Source organism: Larus michahellis, chromosome 3 (genome assembly GCF_964199755.1).
Source record: "Larus michahellis chromosome 3, bLarMic1.1, whole genome shotgun sequence".
In the NCBI taxonomy this organism is placed as follows: Eukaryota; Metazoa; Chordata; class Aves; order Charadriiformes; family Laridae; genus Larus; species Larus michahellis.
The window spans coordinates 81,355,290-81,370,300 of NC_133898.1; the positions used below are offsets into that span (position 1 = coordinate 81,355,290).

At 40.1% G+C, this 15,011-nt stretch overlaps 1 protein-coding gene across 1 annotated transcript in view; it reads right to left on the reverse strand.

Annotated features, from left to right (window-relative positions):
* The window catches only part of LOC141740544 (uncharacterized), a 73,788-nt gene that overhangs the window by 33,575 nt on the left and 25,202 nt on the right, over positions 1-15,011 (reverse strand). The window contains 6 exon segments of the mRNA XM_074579370.1: positions 2,456-2,611; positions 4,164-4,227; positions 6,722-6,932; positions 9,797-10,025; positions 10,961-11,082; positions 14,022-14,222. Of these exon segments, the coding sequence (XP_074435471.1) occupies positions 2,456-2,611; positions 4,164-4,227; positions 6,722-6,932; positions 9,797-10,025; positions 10,961-11,082; positions 14,022-14,222 (983 nt within the window).

Below are 15,011 nucleotides of genomic sequence, written 5' to 3' on the forward strand. Positions count from 1 at the left end.
GTCTGACAAAACCCATTATTACTAGTGCAATGTGAGGAAGAAGATGCTGCTAACCTTCATGCCCAGGGTATGGGGAGGCTGGACCAAGTAACAAAAGGAGGCCTGCTGAACAGCCGCCAAAAGAGCATTTTTCTGAACGACCTGACAGGCCAGGATAAGTTGCACGTTCCTTATTCCAGACCGACACAAGAGCTAAGAAGAGGGAAAACAATGTGTTAGGCATTTCCCCTGCCATTTAAAAGACGGGTTACTTCACAGACATTGCTCTCTGTCTTGTAGCACTTCCACAGCTTAATTTAATGAAGGGGAGAGTATTCCATTATATTTGTACACGTTGTTATCATCGAAACATGACTAAATGTAGAGATCAAGGAAACATTTAATTAATTTGTATTTAGTGAGTTGTATTCTCAGCTCTACTCTGTAGAGCAGGACGGTGCCAGCCCGTGCAGCCAAGTGCAAACAGGCTGGGAAAAGAGTAGACACCAAATAAAACATATTCGTTTCCCCTTGGCAAATTTTTAATTACGTGCCACCCTGCTGCAGAATACAGGTTATGACTGAGTTAATGGCAAGAAGGAGACTTTGTGGAGAGCTTTAAAGAAGGAATCTTCATGGCCTGGCAGTTTATGGTACTGTTTTTATACACTTGTACAAAGAAGAAAGGACTAAGTATGCAAAATAGCATTGAAGACTAAGGTTGTTTTCTTTCATTAGAGAACTCTCTACGCCAAATGTTGTTACTATGTGTGAATACAGCCACACACAGGCATCCTGCTTTATTTAACAAAGTTCCTCAGACTAAACTCTGCTGACTTAAAGGGTTTCACCCCAGTAAGGATTCCTGGATTAGGCCACATTAGCAATCAAATTTTCAGTGCAATTTTATGAAGTTAATTATAAAACAGTAGACTAAATCATATTAACACTCAGAGAAAGACAAACAGTAGAGAAGTTTATAGCACCCAGCAAACACATGACTGATGCCCTTACATACTCTGGCAAATAAATAATAACGTAATACACAGTTTTTGCTTATTCTGCAAATTAAATCATTCACCTAGATAACACCATCTCTTGTATGGAAACTAAACTTTCCAACATGACTGTCGATTTCTTGAATGCTTAATGTAAGCTAGATGGAATATATCTGCAATAAAAGCAAAATTATCTATAAACATGGAGTATGACACAGAAATAAGCCAAACTGAGGATGAAAGGAAAATAGTGATAAATTCAGAAATATTTCTCGTTTCTTTCCACCTTTAAATGTAGAACACATAATTCAAGTCCCTAATTTAGTGATATTAGGATGTTGCTTTAGTTTTCAGAAGTAGTTTTGTAAGAAAAAAAATATATTCCGTGATGTTTTGTGGCTGACTTCACAATGACTCATTAGCTCCTCCTAGATGAGCTTGGTCTCATCAGTGAAAAATCTGCTTGTTCGGTTTAATCATGCCTTGTTTCAAGTATTGGTTCCTAATTTGCTTTTATTTGTGCTGCTGGACTGTCTTCTGGGCTTTGATATCCATCATTGCCCTGATTAAATTAGGAGCTGAAGTTTCATTCCAGGTTGCTTGCAATTGCTAAACTTGTTTGGAACAGCCCAATTTTCACATCAGGCTAGAACGTATGCAAGGGAATAGGAAGCAAACAACAGCATGGGACTGCAGATGGTATATGTACAAGTCGGACGGGAGCCCTACCACCTGTGTTAGCCATAGGGAGCGACTGACAGGATGCCCTCCCTGAATATAGTAGGATAATTCACAGGTTATTTCCTTTCTTCCTCCTACACCTTAATCTAAACTACGCACAAACACACACACAAAGTGGTGTATTTAGGAGTGTGTACGTATACGCACATATTTACCAACTCTTAAAAGAGTAAATCAAGACAACTGTAAAATCTACTTGTTCCAGACATTTTGCCCAGGGGAAAAGGGAAGATCATAAATAGCCTTTTCCTTGTGCAGAGATTAGGTCTAGTAGTCAATGAGTTGAAAAAAAATAGACCACAGATGTCCCTTCATGAAGTGCAGTGTAACTCTAGGAGAATAAGCTTTCTTCTTGTTCAGAATAAGGACTTTATTCACAACAGTTTTTGAGGTCCTGTTTTGCAACCTATGGGGTTTGGGACAATCACTTTCAGGCCAGCCCTGTTAGGCAACCCTCACTTTGAAAGAAAATGCACTTTAGCTCCAAAATTGCCCGTGTTCCACACAAGTTTGGTGTCTCCTCACTTTCACTGCTCAACAGCTTTAAATTAGCATTATTCAATCCCAGGCTCTACACAAAATCATGCAGAATTTCACATTTTCTGCCTGAATAATTTTATGTATTTTACGCACTGAAGTTTTTGTGGCTTCTATGTGAGCCTAAGCAGACGAAAGGCTTGATCCCATCCAATCTAAAGAGATTATGCCCCGTGAAACTCAAAAAAAGTTCATTCTACCTTTCAACACAGCTGTCATCTTCCAGGAGAGATGTAATGAATAGTGGTGGGAGGTGATCTGCTTTCTCCTTGTGAGATGCAGATTCAAAGAGCACGGGCTTCAGGTACAAATGGAACTCCCCAAATCCTGCTTCCATTGCAAAAGCCTTATATAACCTAGAAACAAAAACACAGGGATGCATTTGAAAAATTAACTTTCTTCCTGCTGTAAGCAATGCAGAAACCCACATCCATCAGGTTGATTTCAATGAGACATCTGCATTCAACTTAAAGCACTTCTTGGCATCTGAAATAGTATGATGGATATGAAGCAAACAAGTATTGTACCCAGATAGCTGATGGTTGCTCAGTATCACCCATCTGATTGACACAGGCAGCACTTACAAACAAAGGACAATAAGTTGTGAGTCTACAATGTCATAAGGGCAAATCAAGCAAAATATGTTAACTGTTCCTATTTAGAAAGGACTGCATTTGGCAGAGACATGAAGAGTATTATTTTAGACTAGAAATTGGGAAGAGGACTGACTGCCAGAGAGAAAGCTTCAATAGATAAGCAGAGCTCATACACATTATTAATATTAAAATGATGAGTTGATAGCTTAAGAAACATTTATTCTAGAAGCCCCCAGTATGACACAACCCCAGTACAACCCCCCTAATATAACAAATTATGAGGGCAGTCCATCAGCAGACAGTAAACACATGGTCTAGATGCAACCACTAGCTCAGGAAATCTTTAAAGCACCTAGTGTCAGAAGTTGGGCACTATCCTGCTTTTTGTATTCCCTCCCTATGCATCCATCCCTGCACTCCTTCAAATGCACGACCACAGAAACACTGATCTGGCCTGCGATGCCTCTTCTCATGTAGTATAAGAAGATAGTAAAAAGAAAGACTTTGACTTTTTGATACTGACTGCAAAGGAATAAGATACTCCCTTGCTTCCACCTAATATCTAAGGCAGGTGTTTTATCAGTCAAGAAATCAGTCAAGGTCACAGAGAAGCCATGTTGTGAGAATGTGATAAAGACACAAATAGGACCTAAAAGACTTAGTTCTTTAAAATCAGGGAGCGTTCCCTGCCTGTGAAGTAAGGGAAAGAAAAGGGGAGGAGACAAAATAATATATGACAGACACCGTGAGCATCAATCAATAATCATATGGAACACAGCCAAAATCAACTCTAAGGTCTTAAAACAAAGAGCTCTGGGTAATTATTATAAATGTTGCTCTGTTAGTTGACCGGTACAGACATATGAATAGTCTGTACAGAACAAACATCAGCAAACAAATCAGCTTATTAGTACTGTGCAAAGGGGAAAAAATAGAGAAAAAGGAAAGATATTTAAAAGGTGACTATGTCAAACAAAAACAGAAAGAGGCAAAATTCATACTAAAGCTGCACTGTCTAGCTCTACTATTCTACCAAAGGATGTCCCTTTTCATGAGATGGTAGAAGACAAACACTGAGGAACAAAGACAAGCAACAAGGGCTGTGAGGAACAGTACACACAACATAATTGTGGACTGTTAGATGTAAATGGCCTGTCACCCTGGGAATGGAGAGATAGGCAAGCAGTGAGAATAATTCTGGCAGGTCTCCCCCAAAAGTCTGATAGAAGCTACGGTATCAGGTAGAGGAATCCTCAAAAGTAGTTGCACTCACTCCATTTTACTCTGCATAGCAGGAGAAAAGATTACTAACCTTTCTGATGTTTCAGTCTGAATCTGAGTCTCTAACAGTTCATGAACTTTGAACTTCATCACATCTAAAGAAGATAGATATAAAAATAGCCCCTCAAAATGTCACATTGAATAAACTATATATGTTTATACTGGTATTTAGACTGACTTAACCATCTTCTATTAAATGAAGATAATGTTATGGCGAATGGCCTTATACACATATCATGAAGTCTTACTTTATGTCATCACTTTCCTCAGAATTCCCATCCTTTACTGGAAAAATGACAATTTATTGTTACTTTTCAGGGATTTCTAAGTACGTCACCTCAGATGAGTATGTCCTTTTAGCCGTGTTCCCAAAAGAAATGCAACCATGTGACCATCTGGTCTGCTCAGCTGTCTCCTCTGGGTAACTTTTAAATCAGTTGGTGAAAATTAATGAAATCTGACACAGAGACAGGACTTTCAAGATACTAAGTTCCTACAGGTTTCATGAAAAACGCTGATTGGATATTGATTTTTCAGCTAAGTGAAAAGTTGCAGTGTAACCTTTCTCCTTATAAATTACTAGAAAAATGTATGTGCATGTATGTATGTATGTGTATGAGTGAAGGAATACAGAGATAATTCAAACAGCAGAAAAAGTTTAACTAGGATCTGTATTTCAGTAGAGAGCTGAGTATCCAAACAAGGAACACAAATTGCCAAGAAATAAGACCTCCTTGCTTCCTGGAATTGCTTGGGTTGAAATAAATTAACTTCTCTGTTAGTTTGCCCAAGAAAGTTCCAGATGTCAAATTATAGCTGTTCAAGAAGTTCTTCTTTTAATGGAAAAGAGTTGTGACAGAAAATTAGGTTTTCCACCAAACTCAGTTTGAATGGTCCTAGCTCACGTATCTTAAAGGCGGCTAGGTTTACAGCTGCTGAAAATAAATGCTGCTGACTTTTTGATACGGAGTCTCAATTTTCAAGAAGAAAGCTAGAGAAAGGGTTAAGAAGAAGAAAAAATAACCACGACTGGAATGTCATCTATCCAGCACACACAACTTTGCTATTGCAAGCAATCACGTCCCACATATCCTTTTCATAAATGAATCAAGCTCCATTTTTAAACTTAGTTTTCTACCCTTTGCTCTTTCCCTTCCAGAACTTTGTTGTCTGATTCTTAGAAACCCCCTTTTAATTTCCAGCTTAAACTTATTCACAGTGATTAGATCCATTTGTTCTGCTGCCAAAATTGGCCTTTAGCTTAAATAGCTCCTCTCCATTCCCAGTCCTTATCTTCCTGCTGTATTTATAGAGAACAATCTTATCTTCTCCCAGCCTTCATTTTGCTAGGATAAACAAGCCAAGATATTTCATTTGCTTTTGTAAAATGCATTCTCTATTTCCCCTCAGCATGCTATTAGATCATCTTTGCTCCCATTCCAATCTGAATTTATCTTGCCTGAACACAAATCTCTAAATTATACTTAATAATCCAGGTGAGGCCTCACCAGAATCATGTACACGGCATCAATACTCCCTCTCTTTCTACTGTTAATAAAACTCTTTGCCTGATTCAGAGTGAGATACTACAGCTTTTCCCCCCAACGGTTACAATATGTTGGCAGCTTACAATCATCCAATGCCCAGCTATACACCCAGTTCTTTCTCCTCCTCTGTTGCTTCCAACTAATAAGCTCAAAGTTCACAGGAGAATTTCCTATTATTATGTGTAACCTTAAGCTTTGTGTTATTGATGCTTATCTCCTTTCTACTACTCCAGTCCTTAGAAACGTGAGGTCTTCCTGTAAGATATTCCATTTATTTTCCATATCAGTTTTATCTGCCAGCATTACAATGTCCTGAATTTAATAACACCCTCTTATGTTTTTTACTCAGATCATTAATAAAAACGTCAAGTAATATGCAGCTGAACAATAGGAACTTCACCAATAACCTGCCTCCAAGCCAGCAGTTCAACACTATCCTTTGTAGTTTCCCCATTAGCTCAGTCCTTATCTTCTTCGTCTTCCTGTACAGATTGTCATGTTCTCCAGCTGATAACTCCCTAAATGCATGACACTGACTTCCTTTGTGTAGATTATTTCATTATCATTGTAAGGATCAGCATAGCCAGAACAATTTTTATGCTTTCCTACCTCTGGTGGTGAACAAAGCTTGTACTTCTTATGTGCCTTTTCTTATATTCCACTAACCTTCATAAGAAGGCAGTTAAAATAATCGTCTGTGTAAAACTCTGCAGAAGGCGGCATCTTTGTGTTCTTTTGATCAGTGAACTCCTCCTGCTCCTCCTCCATTTGACAAAATTTCACTATTTTCACTGGGCCTCTCCTGTTAAGCGTTGAGGACCAGCGTGGCCTCAACTTTCGAAGCTAAAGAACATCTGAAACCCCAGGTAGACTCCATCTCCACATAACCAGAAAACATATCTCCCACAACAAAAATGGAGGCATTCTTCCTCTCTCTGTGTTTTTTTTTCACCTATAGTAGGTGGTCGATTAAAAAGAAGTTACTTTTTCCCTACAAACCACACCTCTCTGAGGTCACCATCGCTAAACCAGCAGTACTGACCCACTAACCTGGCTAACCGCGCACTCTCTGTCGCCACCTCTATCAGCCGATGGTGGAGCGTGGCAAGCTCCAGGAACGTGGAGAAGGAATCCAGGATAAAGAGCTGGTTTTCTCTGACTATCTTTTTTTCTTCATCTGCGCCCACCTCTAATTGTGACAGAGCAATCTCTTGCACCAGCACAGGGTCTTCTATCAGTACCTCGGCAAATAACTGCAAGGAAAGGGGAAAAAAATTAAAAAGGAAACGCAGAATCATTTATTTATCAATGACAAAGGTTCTTTAAAGACTTTAGGAGGCCATTCTCCTTTTTGTTTTTCTGGAATAAATCATGACTGGAGTTGCTTCTGACTTCTAACCCATGCAAAGTCAGAATTGTGCCCACCCTGACCTATTCGTTTTGCCCGTTGCTTCAAAGGTAAAGACACTGAATCTATAAACCTGGATTTACTCAACAAAGTTTATTTTATTTATTTTTGATATCTAACACAAGATATTCACCTTTTTTATTATAATCAAAATTCAGAAGGCTTTTGGATGTATACACCTCTCTAAAGCAGGGGCTCTGTAACTTGCTTCACTTATTACTAGCTGAGGCCATTCCTCCTCTAAAGAGCGTGCAGATCCCAGCACACGTGCCACTATACATATGATGCTTCCAAAATGGGGACAGCAAACTCATGTGGTCACCTAACTCAGCAGAACTGGACCCCTTTTCTACTGGGATGGTGGAAGCCTCCAAAAAAGCAGATATCCCACGAAAGGAAAATGATCAAAAGCTGCAGCTTGGTAACATGGAGAGCTGGAAAGACTACAGTCCGTTGACTGTTGTGCTGTGGAAGTGGTGGCAGGGACAGTTCCTGGATCTGTGTGCAGGAGAAGATGCTCCTTGTCTCTAGCTGTCACAACTTGTACAACTGTGCCACCCTGCTCGTGTCAGATGGGATAGATGTGGCCACTGCTGTAGCTGTGAAGCTGACTGACTGGCTTCACACTTCACTGCTTATGACCAATGAGACACAGATCATGAGGGTCATGATTTCAACACTTGCTATTTGCTACACCTTCACAGCTACACTGAAAAAAAAAATTTGAAAAGACAACACCCCAAAGTTAAGTGTCAGAAGTTGTGCAACTTTATTTTGTCCCTCTTCCCCAAAGTTTTACAATGTGCTTTTGTAATTCTATGACTCTGAATGGGTGGGACAGGACAACCCATCTTTATGTGCTTCTTCACAGAGCTGCTACAAGGAGAATAGCACCTTCCCTGTTTCCAAAGAGGGCAAGAAAAGAGGTAATAAGCTTAGACTGTAGCAAGGTATATCTGTGCTAGACTTTAAGGAGAACTTGCTAAAGGTGAAGCTGGTGAAGCTGGTGAAGCACTACAACAGACTGCTTGAAAAAGTCTATCACATGATAAGTTTAAGAACAGGACAGCTATTTATCTTACGGGAATAACATAAGTATAGCTGATCCTAGCTTGGGGTCAGCAAGAAAGATCTCACATTTTCCCAGAGATCATTTAGTTTTGTAATCCCAGAACTCACTTTTCTTTTTATACGGCCTCTCTGATATTTCTACATAGGAAAAGCACCTGTTCCCAGGCTGGCAGCATCTGTATCTCACCCCTGGGTAATTTTTTTATTACGAAGATGAAAGATGCTTAGGAAGTCAGATGAGGAATAAAAATCAGATCTTGTAAAACCATCCTTAGTGAAGGGTCGGAAAAACATGAAAGAATGGGGTCCTGGGTCACAAAAGAAGCAGTCCGGGAAGGACAGAAATGTTGATTTTAGCACACCAAGTCATAACAAAAAACAATATGTGATCATGTAAAGACTGCATCATCATGCCTATGCAAAAGGAAACCAAATTAAATCTGCTTTGTCAAAGGCAAATTTCCTAAAATTTAAATGCTAGACTTTTATAGCCTTAGTGTCTTCTAAACATTGCCTGCTTGCATGTGTTTGTCTCATTTGCAGTTTCTGTTGGAGGAAGAGGAATCCCCTGAGATCTGCTCAAGCAGCTTCCTCTGCTGCCTCCAGTGAAGGCAACACGAGTGACAGTGCAGGCTAACTGCTCCTCGTACTCACTTTCAATGCTCACACCCAAATCAAACATAGATCACCTAGACCAGAGATGTTATTGCAGGGACAGTGGGAAGTCCTAATTTTCCTCAGGTTATAGATATACCAGGACACACAGAAACTTCAGATAATGCCTTCCTACTGAACATAGAATCATAGAATTATTTAGGTTGGAAAAGACCTTTAAGACCATCAAGTCCAACCGTTAACCTAACACTGCCAAGTCCACCATCAAACCGTGTCCCTAAGCACCACACCAAACATTTTTTAAATACCTGCAATAACTTAGTTTATATTAGTCTACGCTGGCCAAACTTGTCAGGAAAGCATAGCGTATCACTACCTAATGAATGTTCCCAAACTTGAAATGTATGCTCTAAAGCATAGCTGTAACACAATCTTGTAGAGAAAACAGATAAATCTTTTCTTTTCCATTTCTTGCTCTCAGCAACAACTAAGCTGACTAATTAAAAAAAAAATCAACCTAATAGAGATATCCAGCAACAATAATTTCATTCACAATAATTAGCATTTATCAAAATTATAACCAACTAAATTCAGAGTCCTACACCAGGAAATTGTGGACATTAGAGTCCATATTGTGGACATAGAGTAATAACCGGCTCCACTTATAACAATATTTGCTTCAATTTCCAGTCTTCTCTTTTTTGCAGATTGTACACACACACAAACACAAAATCTGGAGACTCACTATGATTTCATGGCAGTTTAAGTCTGTATGTTTTCCTTCTCATTAAGCTGATTGTTCCTACTTTATGAGATCAAGAGTTCTATCTTTCTGTGATCATTTACAGAAAAAAATCTCGTTTTAAAGGTGGATGGAATGCATCTTCATCAATCATAAGCAAAGAATTGCATCAAGAATCACATAGCTAGAAAGTTATCCAGCAAGTATAAATGAACGAGCAAGATGACATTCTTGGGCATTCTGCTTTAAAGAGTCATTACAAACATAAAAATGGAACTTACATCCTTTTGAATCTGAGAGTTGTAAAAAGTTTCTGGGTTTTCCATAGTTAGCCACTCATCAACTACTGGCTGAAGTACTCATTTTTCTAGATTACTTGCTTTACTGGCTGGTTTTGGTCTGCAGATGCTGTAGAATTCCTGGTAGATATGCTCAAGGGCTTTGGGGATCAAGCACACCAGACCAAGAGAAGGTTGAAACTCCAGCAGATAAATGTTCTTCGAAGTAGAACTTAAAAACAACAAAGAAAGAACAAATAGCTCTCAAATAAGGCTTTTATAAATTGTGTGTATGAAGAAACCTTGCAATTCCTTAATTTGCAAGAATAAATTGCAATGGCTTTAGTGCACATCAGAAATCAATCATCAAATCTGAAAATAGAACTGAAGCCTTAATAAACGTAATTATGTTGGAACACATCTAAGAAGTCTCATTTGCTAATGAAAACAGAAGATGTTTAAAATTATCTTTCATTATCTGACATGTCTTATTAACTGAATTTTCATGCCTATTATGCCCGCCCATTAAAACTGCACTTGAAAATAAGCCCTCAGATAACCAACACAAAATCAGAATGTGTGTCGGGTTAGGAACATAAACCCTTGGCATAACCCGCAGTGCCGCACAGCTGCAGGATGGGGAACATGTGGCAGGTCTGTACTGCAGGTAATATGTGGATTCCACGTGTGAACACAGAGCACAGGTGCATCCAACCTGACAGTTGTGCTGTAAAGAGTAATCGGCTGTGGCCAAAGGGCAGTGAAAGTTGTGAAGCCAGGTCAGGCTACTGATGCAGCGAGTCTAAAGCGAGGCTAACCTCAGCACCCACTTTCATCATGACTGTCACATAAATAATCTGTACCCATGGGAATATTAATATCCCAGTGCACTGCAAGATGTAATTTTCAAATCCATTGTCATGAAAGGGCAGTGTAAAGGCGGTGGAGGAGGAATCAGTTTTCTTCTTTAAATGTTTTTCTGGCTAGCTAAATAGCATGAGACTAAATAACACGAGGCACTCATCTATTGCTTGATTCACCTTACGACTGTCATTTTTTCAAATAGTCTTATTTTCAGGTGCTGAGTCCCAAATTTTTACAATCAATCACAGAAACTAGAACAGAAAGAGGTACTCTCCAGAAAAATAAAACTGTACAATTACTCACCGGCTAGTGATAAGAGAGATAAGCTGCTTAGTAACTACATTATAAGGAAGTCCAGATTCACTGATGCCACCTCTCTGACCTTCCCGCCAAATCTTGTGGATGTATTCCCTCTGGGCATCTATCTAAAAGTCAGCAATAAACACAAGTGACATTAGACAATAAAATTCACACATATCCAGAAATCAAGGCAAAACCAACTATTCTTCATCTAAATATGAGCTGCAAAATTTTCCATTTTTATATATATAAAAATTTTCAAGTCAATTATATATGTACCCACTCTAGATTAATTATTCCTGCTAAAAGGATTCTGAATCTTTTATATTCCTTCAGAGCTATATTTAAACTCCAGTGGTGCTGACAAGGCTCTGTTTTTATTGCTAGCAATATGGCAACATTAGTGGCAAGAGCAGCACAGCAGTAGCCTCTTGTACCAAAACCCAAACTTCCATTTGTGGACTAAAAGAAAAGTTACAAAGGTTAGCTAATCAAACTTCCCAACTTGCAGCCTGTGAAATAAAAGCTCAGAGAAAGGAAATAGCTTGTGGTGGAGGAAAGATGAGGCAGATTTTTAAAAAATTTTTTGAAATGTGAGAATTTCAAATGTAGGGCTTTAATTATTAGCACAGGAATTCACCGCTATCTAGCTGAAGTATACTGCTTTTCAAAGTGCACTTCAGAGTACAAGCTTTATTTATATTCTTTTTAAAGTATCTTCTCTCTTACTATAAACAGAACTAGTTCCTTATCCACTGCATTACAGAACAAATATAGATTATAATTTTATTTAGCTCCCACACCTCTCAACTACTATTTTTAATTGTCTCAAATGGTAGCAGAGGTGGCTTTAACATGACATATGTTTCCAGCAATCTTTCCAAGATTTTCTTTCTGACATTGATGAAATGATCACGGAATCATGCAATCACGGAATTTTTCAGAGTTGGAAGGGACCTCTAGAGATCGTCTGGTCCAACTCCCCTGCCAAAGTAGGATTGCCTAGCGCACATTACTCGGGACTGCATCCAGGCAGGTCTTGAAAGTCTCCAGAGAAGGGGACTCCACAGCCTCCCTGGGCAGCCTGTTCCAGTGCTCTGTCACCCTCACTGTAAAGAAGTTTCTCCGTGTATTTGAACGGAACTTCCTATGTTCTAGCTTGTGCCCATTACCCATCGTCCTGTTACTGGGAACCACTGAAAAGAGTCTGGCTCCATCCTCCTTCAACCCACCCTTTAGATACTTGTAAACATTAATAAGGTCTCCCCTCAGCCTTCTCTTCTCCAGGCTAAAGAGTCCCAGCTCTCTCAGCCTTTCCTCATAATGGAGATGCTCCAGTCCCTCAATCATCTTTGTTGCCCTTCGCTGGACTCGCTCCAGCAGTTCCCAGTCTCTCTTGAACTGGGGAGCCCAGAGCTGGACACAGTATTCCAGTTGTGGCCTCACCAGTGCAGAGTAGAGGGGGAGAATGACCCCCCTTGACCTGCTGGCCACACTCTTCCCTATGCAGCCCAGGATGCCATTGGCCTTCTTGGCAACAAGGGCACATTGCTTGCTCATGGATAATTTACTGTCTACCAAGATCCCCAGATCCTTTTCTTCAGAGCTGCTTTCCAGCAGGTCCACCTCTAACCTATACTGGTGCCTGACATTCTTCCTCCCCAGGTGCGAGACCCTACACTTGTCCTTGTTGAACCTCATTATGTTCTTCTCTGCCCAGCTCTCCAGCCTGCCTAGGTCATGCTGGATGGCAGCACAGCCCTCTGGGGTGTCAGCCACCCCACCCAGTTTGGTATCATCAGCGAACTTGCTGAGCATACACTCTGTCCCCTCATCCAGGTCATTGAATACGTTAAACAATACTGGTCCAAGTATTGACCCCTGGGGGACACCACTGGTTACAGGCCTCCAACTCGACCCTGCTCCATTAATCACAACCCTCTGAGTCCTGTCACACAGCCAGCTCTCAATCCACCTCACTGTCTCCTCGTCTAGTCCACACTTCCTCAGTTTCCTAAGGAGGATGTTATGAGAGACAGTGTCAAAAGCCTTGATAAAGTCAAGGTAGATGACATCTGCTGCTCTGCCCTCATCTAGCCAACCAGTTATAACATCATAGAAGGCTATGAGATTGGTCAAGCATGATTTACCCTTGGTAAATCCATGTTGACCACTTCCAATAACTTCCTGCTCCTGAACGTGCTTGCATATGACATCCAGAACGAGTCGCTCCGTTACCTTCCCAGGGACGGAGGAGAGACTAACTGGTCTGTAGTTCGCTGGGTCCTCCTTCCTGCCCTTTTTGAAGACTGCAGTGATATTGGCCTTCCTCCAGTCCTCAGGCACCTCTCCTGTCCTCCATGACCTTTCAAAGATGATGGAGAGTAGCCAAGCAATAACATCTGCCAGCTCTCTCAGCACTTGTGGGTGCATCTTGTCAGGGCCCATGGACTTATGGATGTCCAGTTTGGCCAAGTGGTCTCTAACCTGAACTTCCTCTACTGGGGAAAACTCTTCCTCTCTCCAGACCTTCCCCCTTGCCTCCAGGGCCTGGTATTCATGAGGGACAGCTTTAACAGTGAAGACTGAAGCAAAGAAGGTATTCAGTAGTTCTCCCTTCTCTGTGTCTTCCACCACTACGGCGCCCGTCTCATTCGTTAGTGGGCCTACATTTTCCCTAGTCTTCCTTTTTCTATTGATATACTGAAAGAACCTCTTTGTGTTATCTTTAACCATGGTGGCCAAGATGAGTTCTGCTTGAGCTTTGGCCCTTCTAATTTTCGCTCTGCATAGCTTCGCTACATCTTGGTATTTTTCATAAGTAGCCAACGCCCTTTTCCAAAGATCATAAACTTTCTTTTTATTCCTGAGGCTTTTTTTTTCCTGATAGCTTTCTGTTCTTGTGCTTCAGGCCTTCAATTTACACAGCATCCATAGACTTCATTGTTAAATTAGTATTGACCCATTTTAACACTTTAAACCCATGCAGGCTATAATCAAAGCTTCCCATTCTGAATTTCACTTCTTACTTTCCCAAGATGGATATACTGTAAATTCAACGTACTTGTTGGTTTACTATGTCCCTCAGCAGTTGGAGATGAAGTTGTAAACAGATGCATTCATCTTTGTAGGTGTTGACAAAATATTCAAGCTTGAGATCAAACTGTGGATGTTTATGCATGATGTCAATTATTGCTTGAGCCAAAGCAAATCTTTCCTCTGGGTCCAGAGCATGTTGGTAAGCTTCAAAGTAAACATCTAGAAGCTGAAGAGATATTCAGAGATTTAGAAATGTTTATTCACCCAAATATTCATTCTTTGTTGGGGAGAGATTTCTGCACACAGAGTTTGCCACCTGTATCAAACCAACAGTGACCCTGGATGGCATCTTATTTCTGCCACAGGATATTACTCAGCACTTCATCAGAAGGCTCAAGAACAGAACATAGAATAAACTGGCCATACAAGAAATTTCTTCCAAATCTTGCATAGTTAACATGTTTGGTCTTTTCCACTGGAGCATGAGGATTTTTATTCTGCGCATTTTTCCCTTCAAAAAGTAACAAGACAATGTATTTACTGCTTTAAAAACACCTACTTCTTTCCACTCTAATCCGTTCTCTGTTTCTTTTCCAGCACACACACTGGTTTTGTATCTTTGAAAAACTCAATTTCCCCCAACCTGAAACCTGCAGACTCATCCAAGACTCTCTGTTATCTCATTTGGCAATGACTGTCAGAGTTACTTTATATTTTTTGGAGAAACTCCAAATTAATTGAAGATGTAATTAAAGATGTACAAAGGTGCATGCCCTCTTCAGGCTCCTCCACTGAGAATAGCTGTAAAGTTTTATTTAAATAAAAATTTTCATTACACATACCCACAGCTTAGGACAGAAAAAGAAATGTGCCAAGCATGACAGCACGTGAACTCTTGAGATGACATTGTAGTACTTTTTGGTCAGACGGCAATCAGGGGATTGAAAATATGAACATCCAGTGCTCTTGCTTCTGGACAAATCGGTCATGTTAATGGTTATGTCAATATGAAATG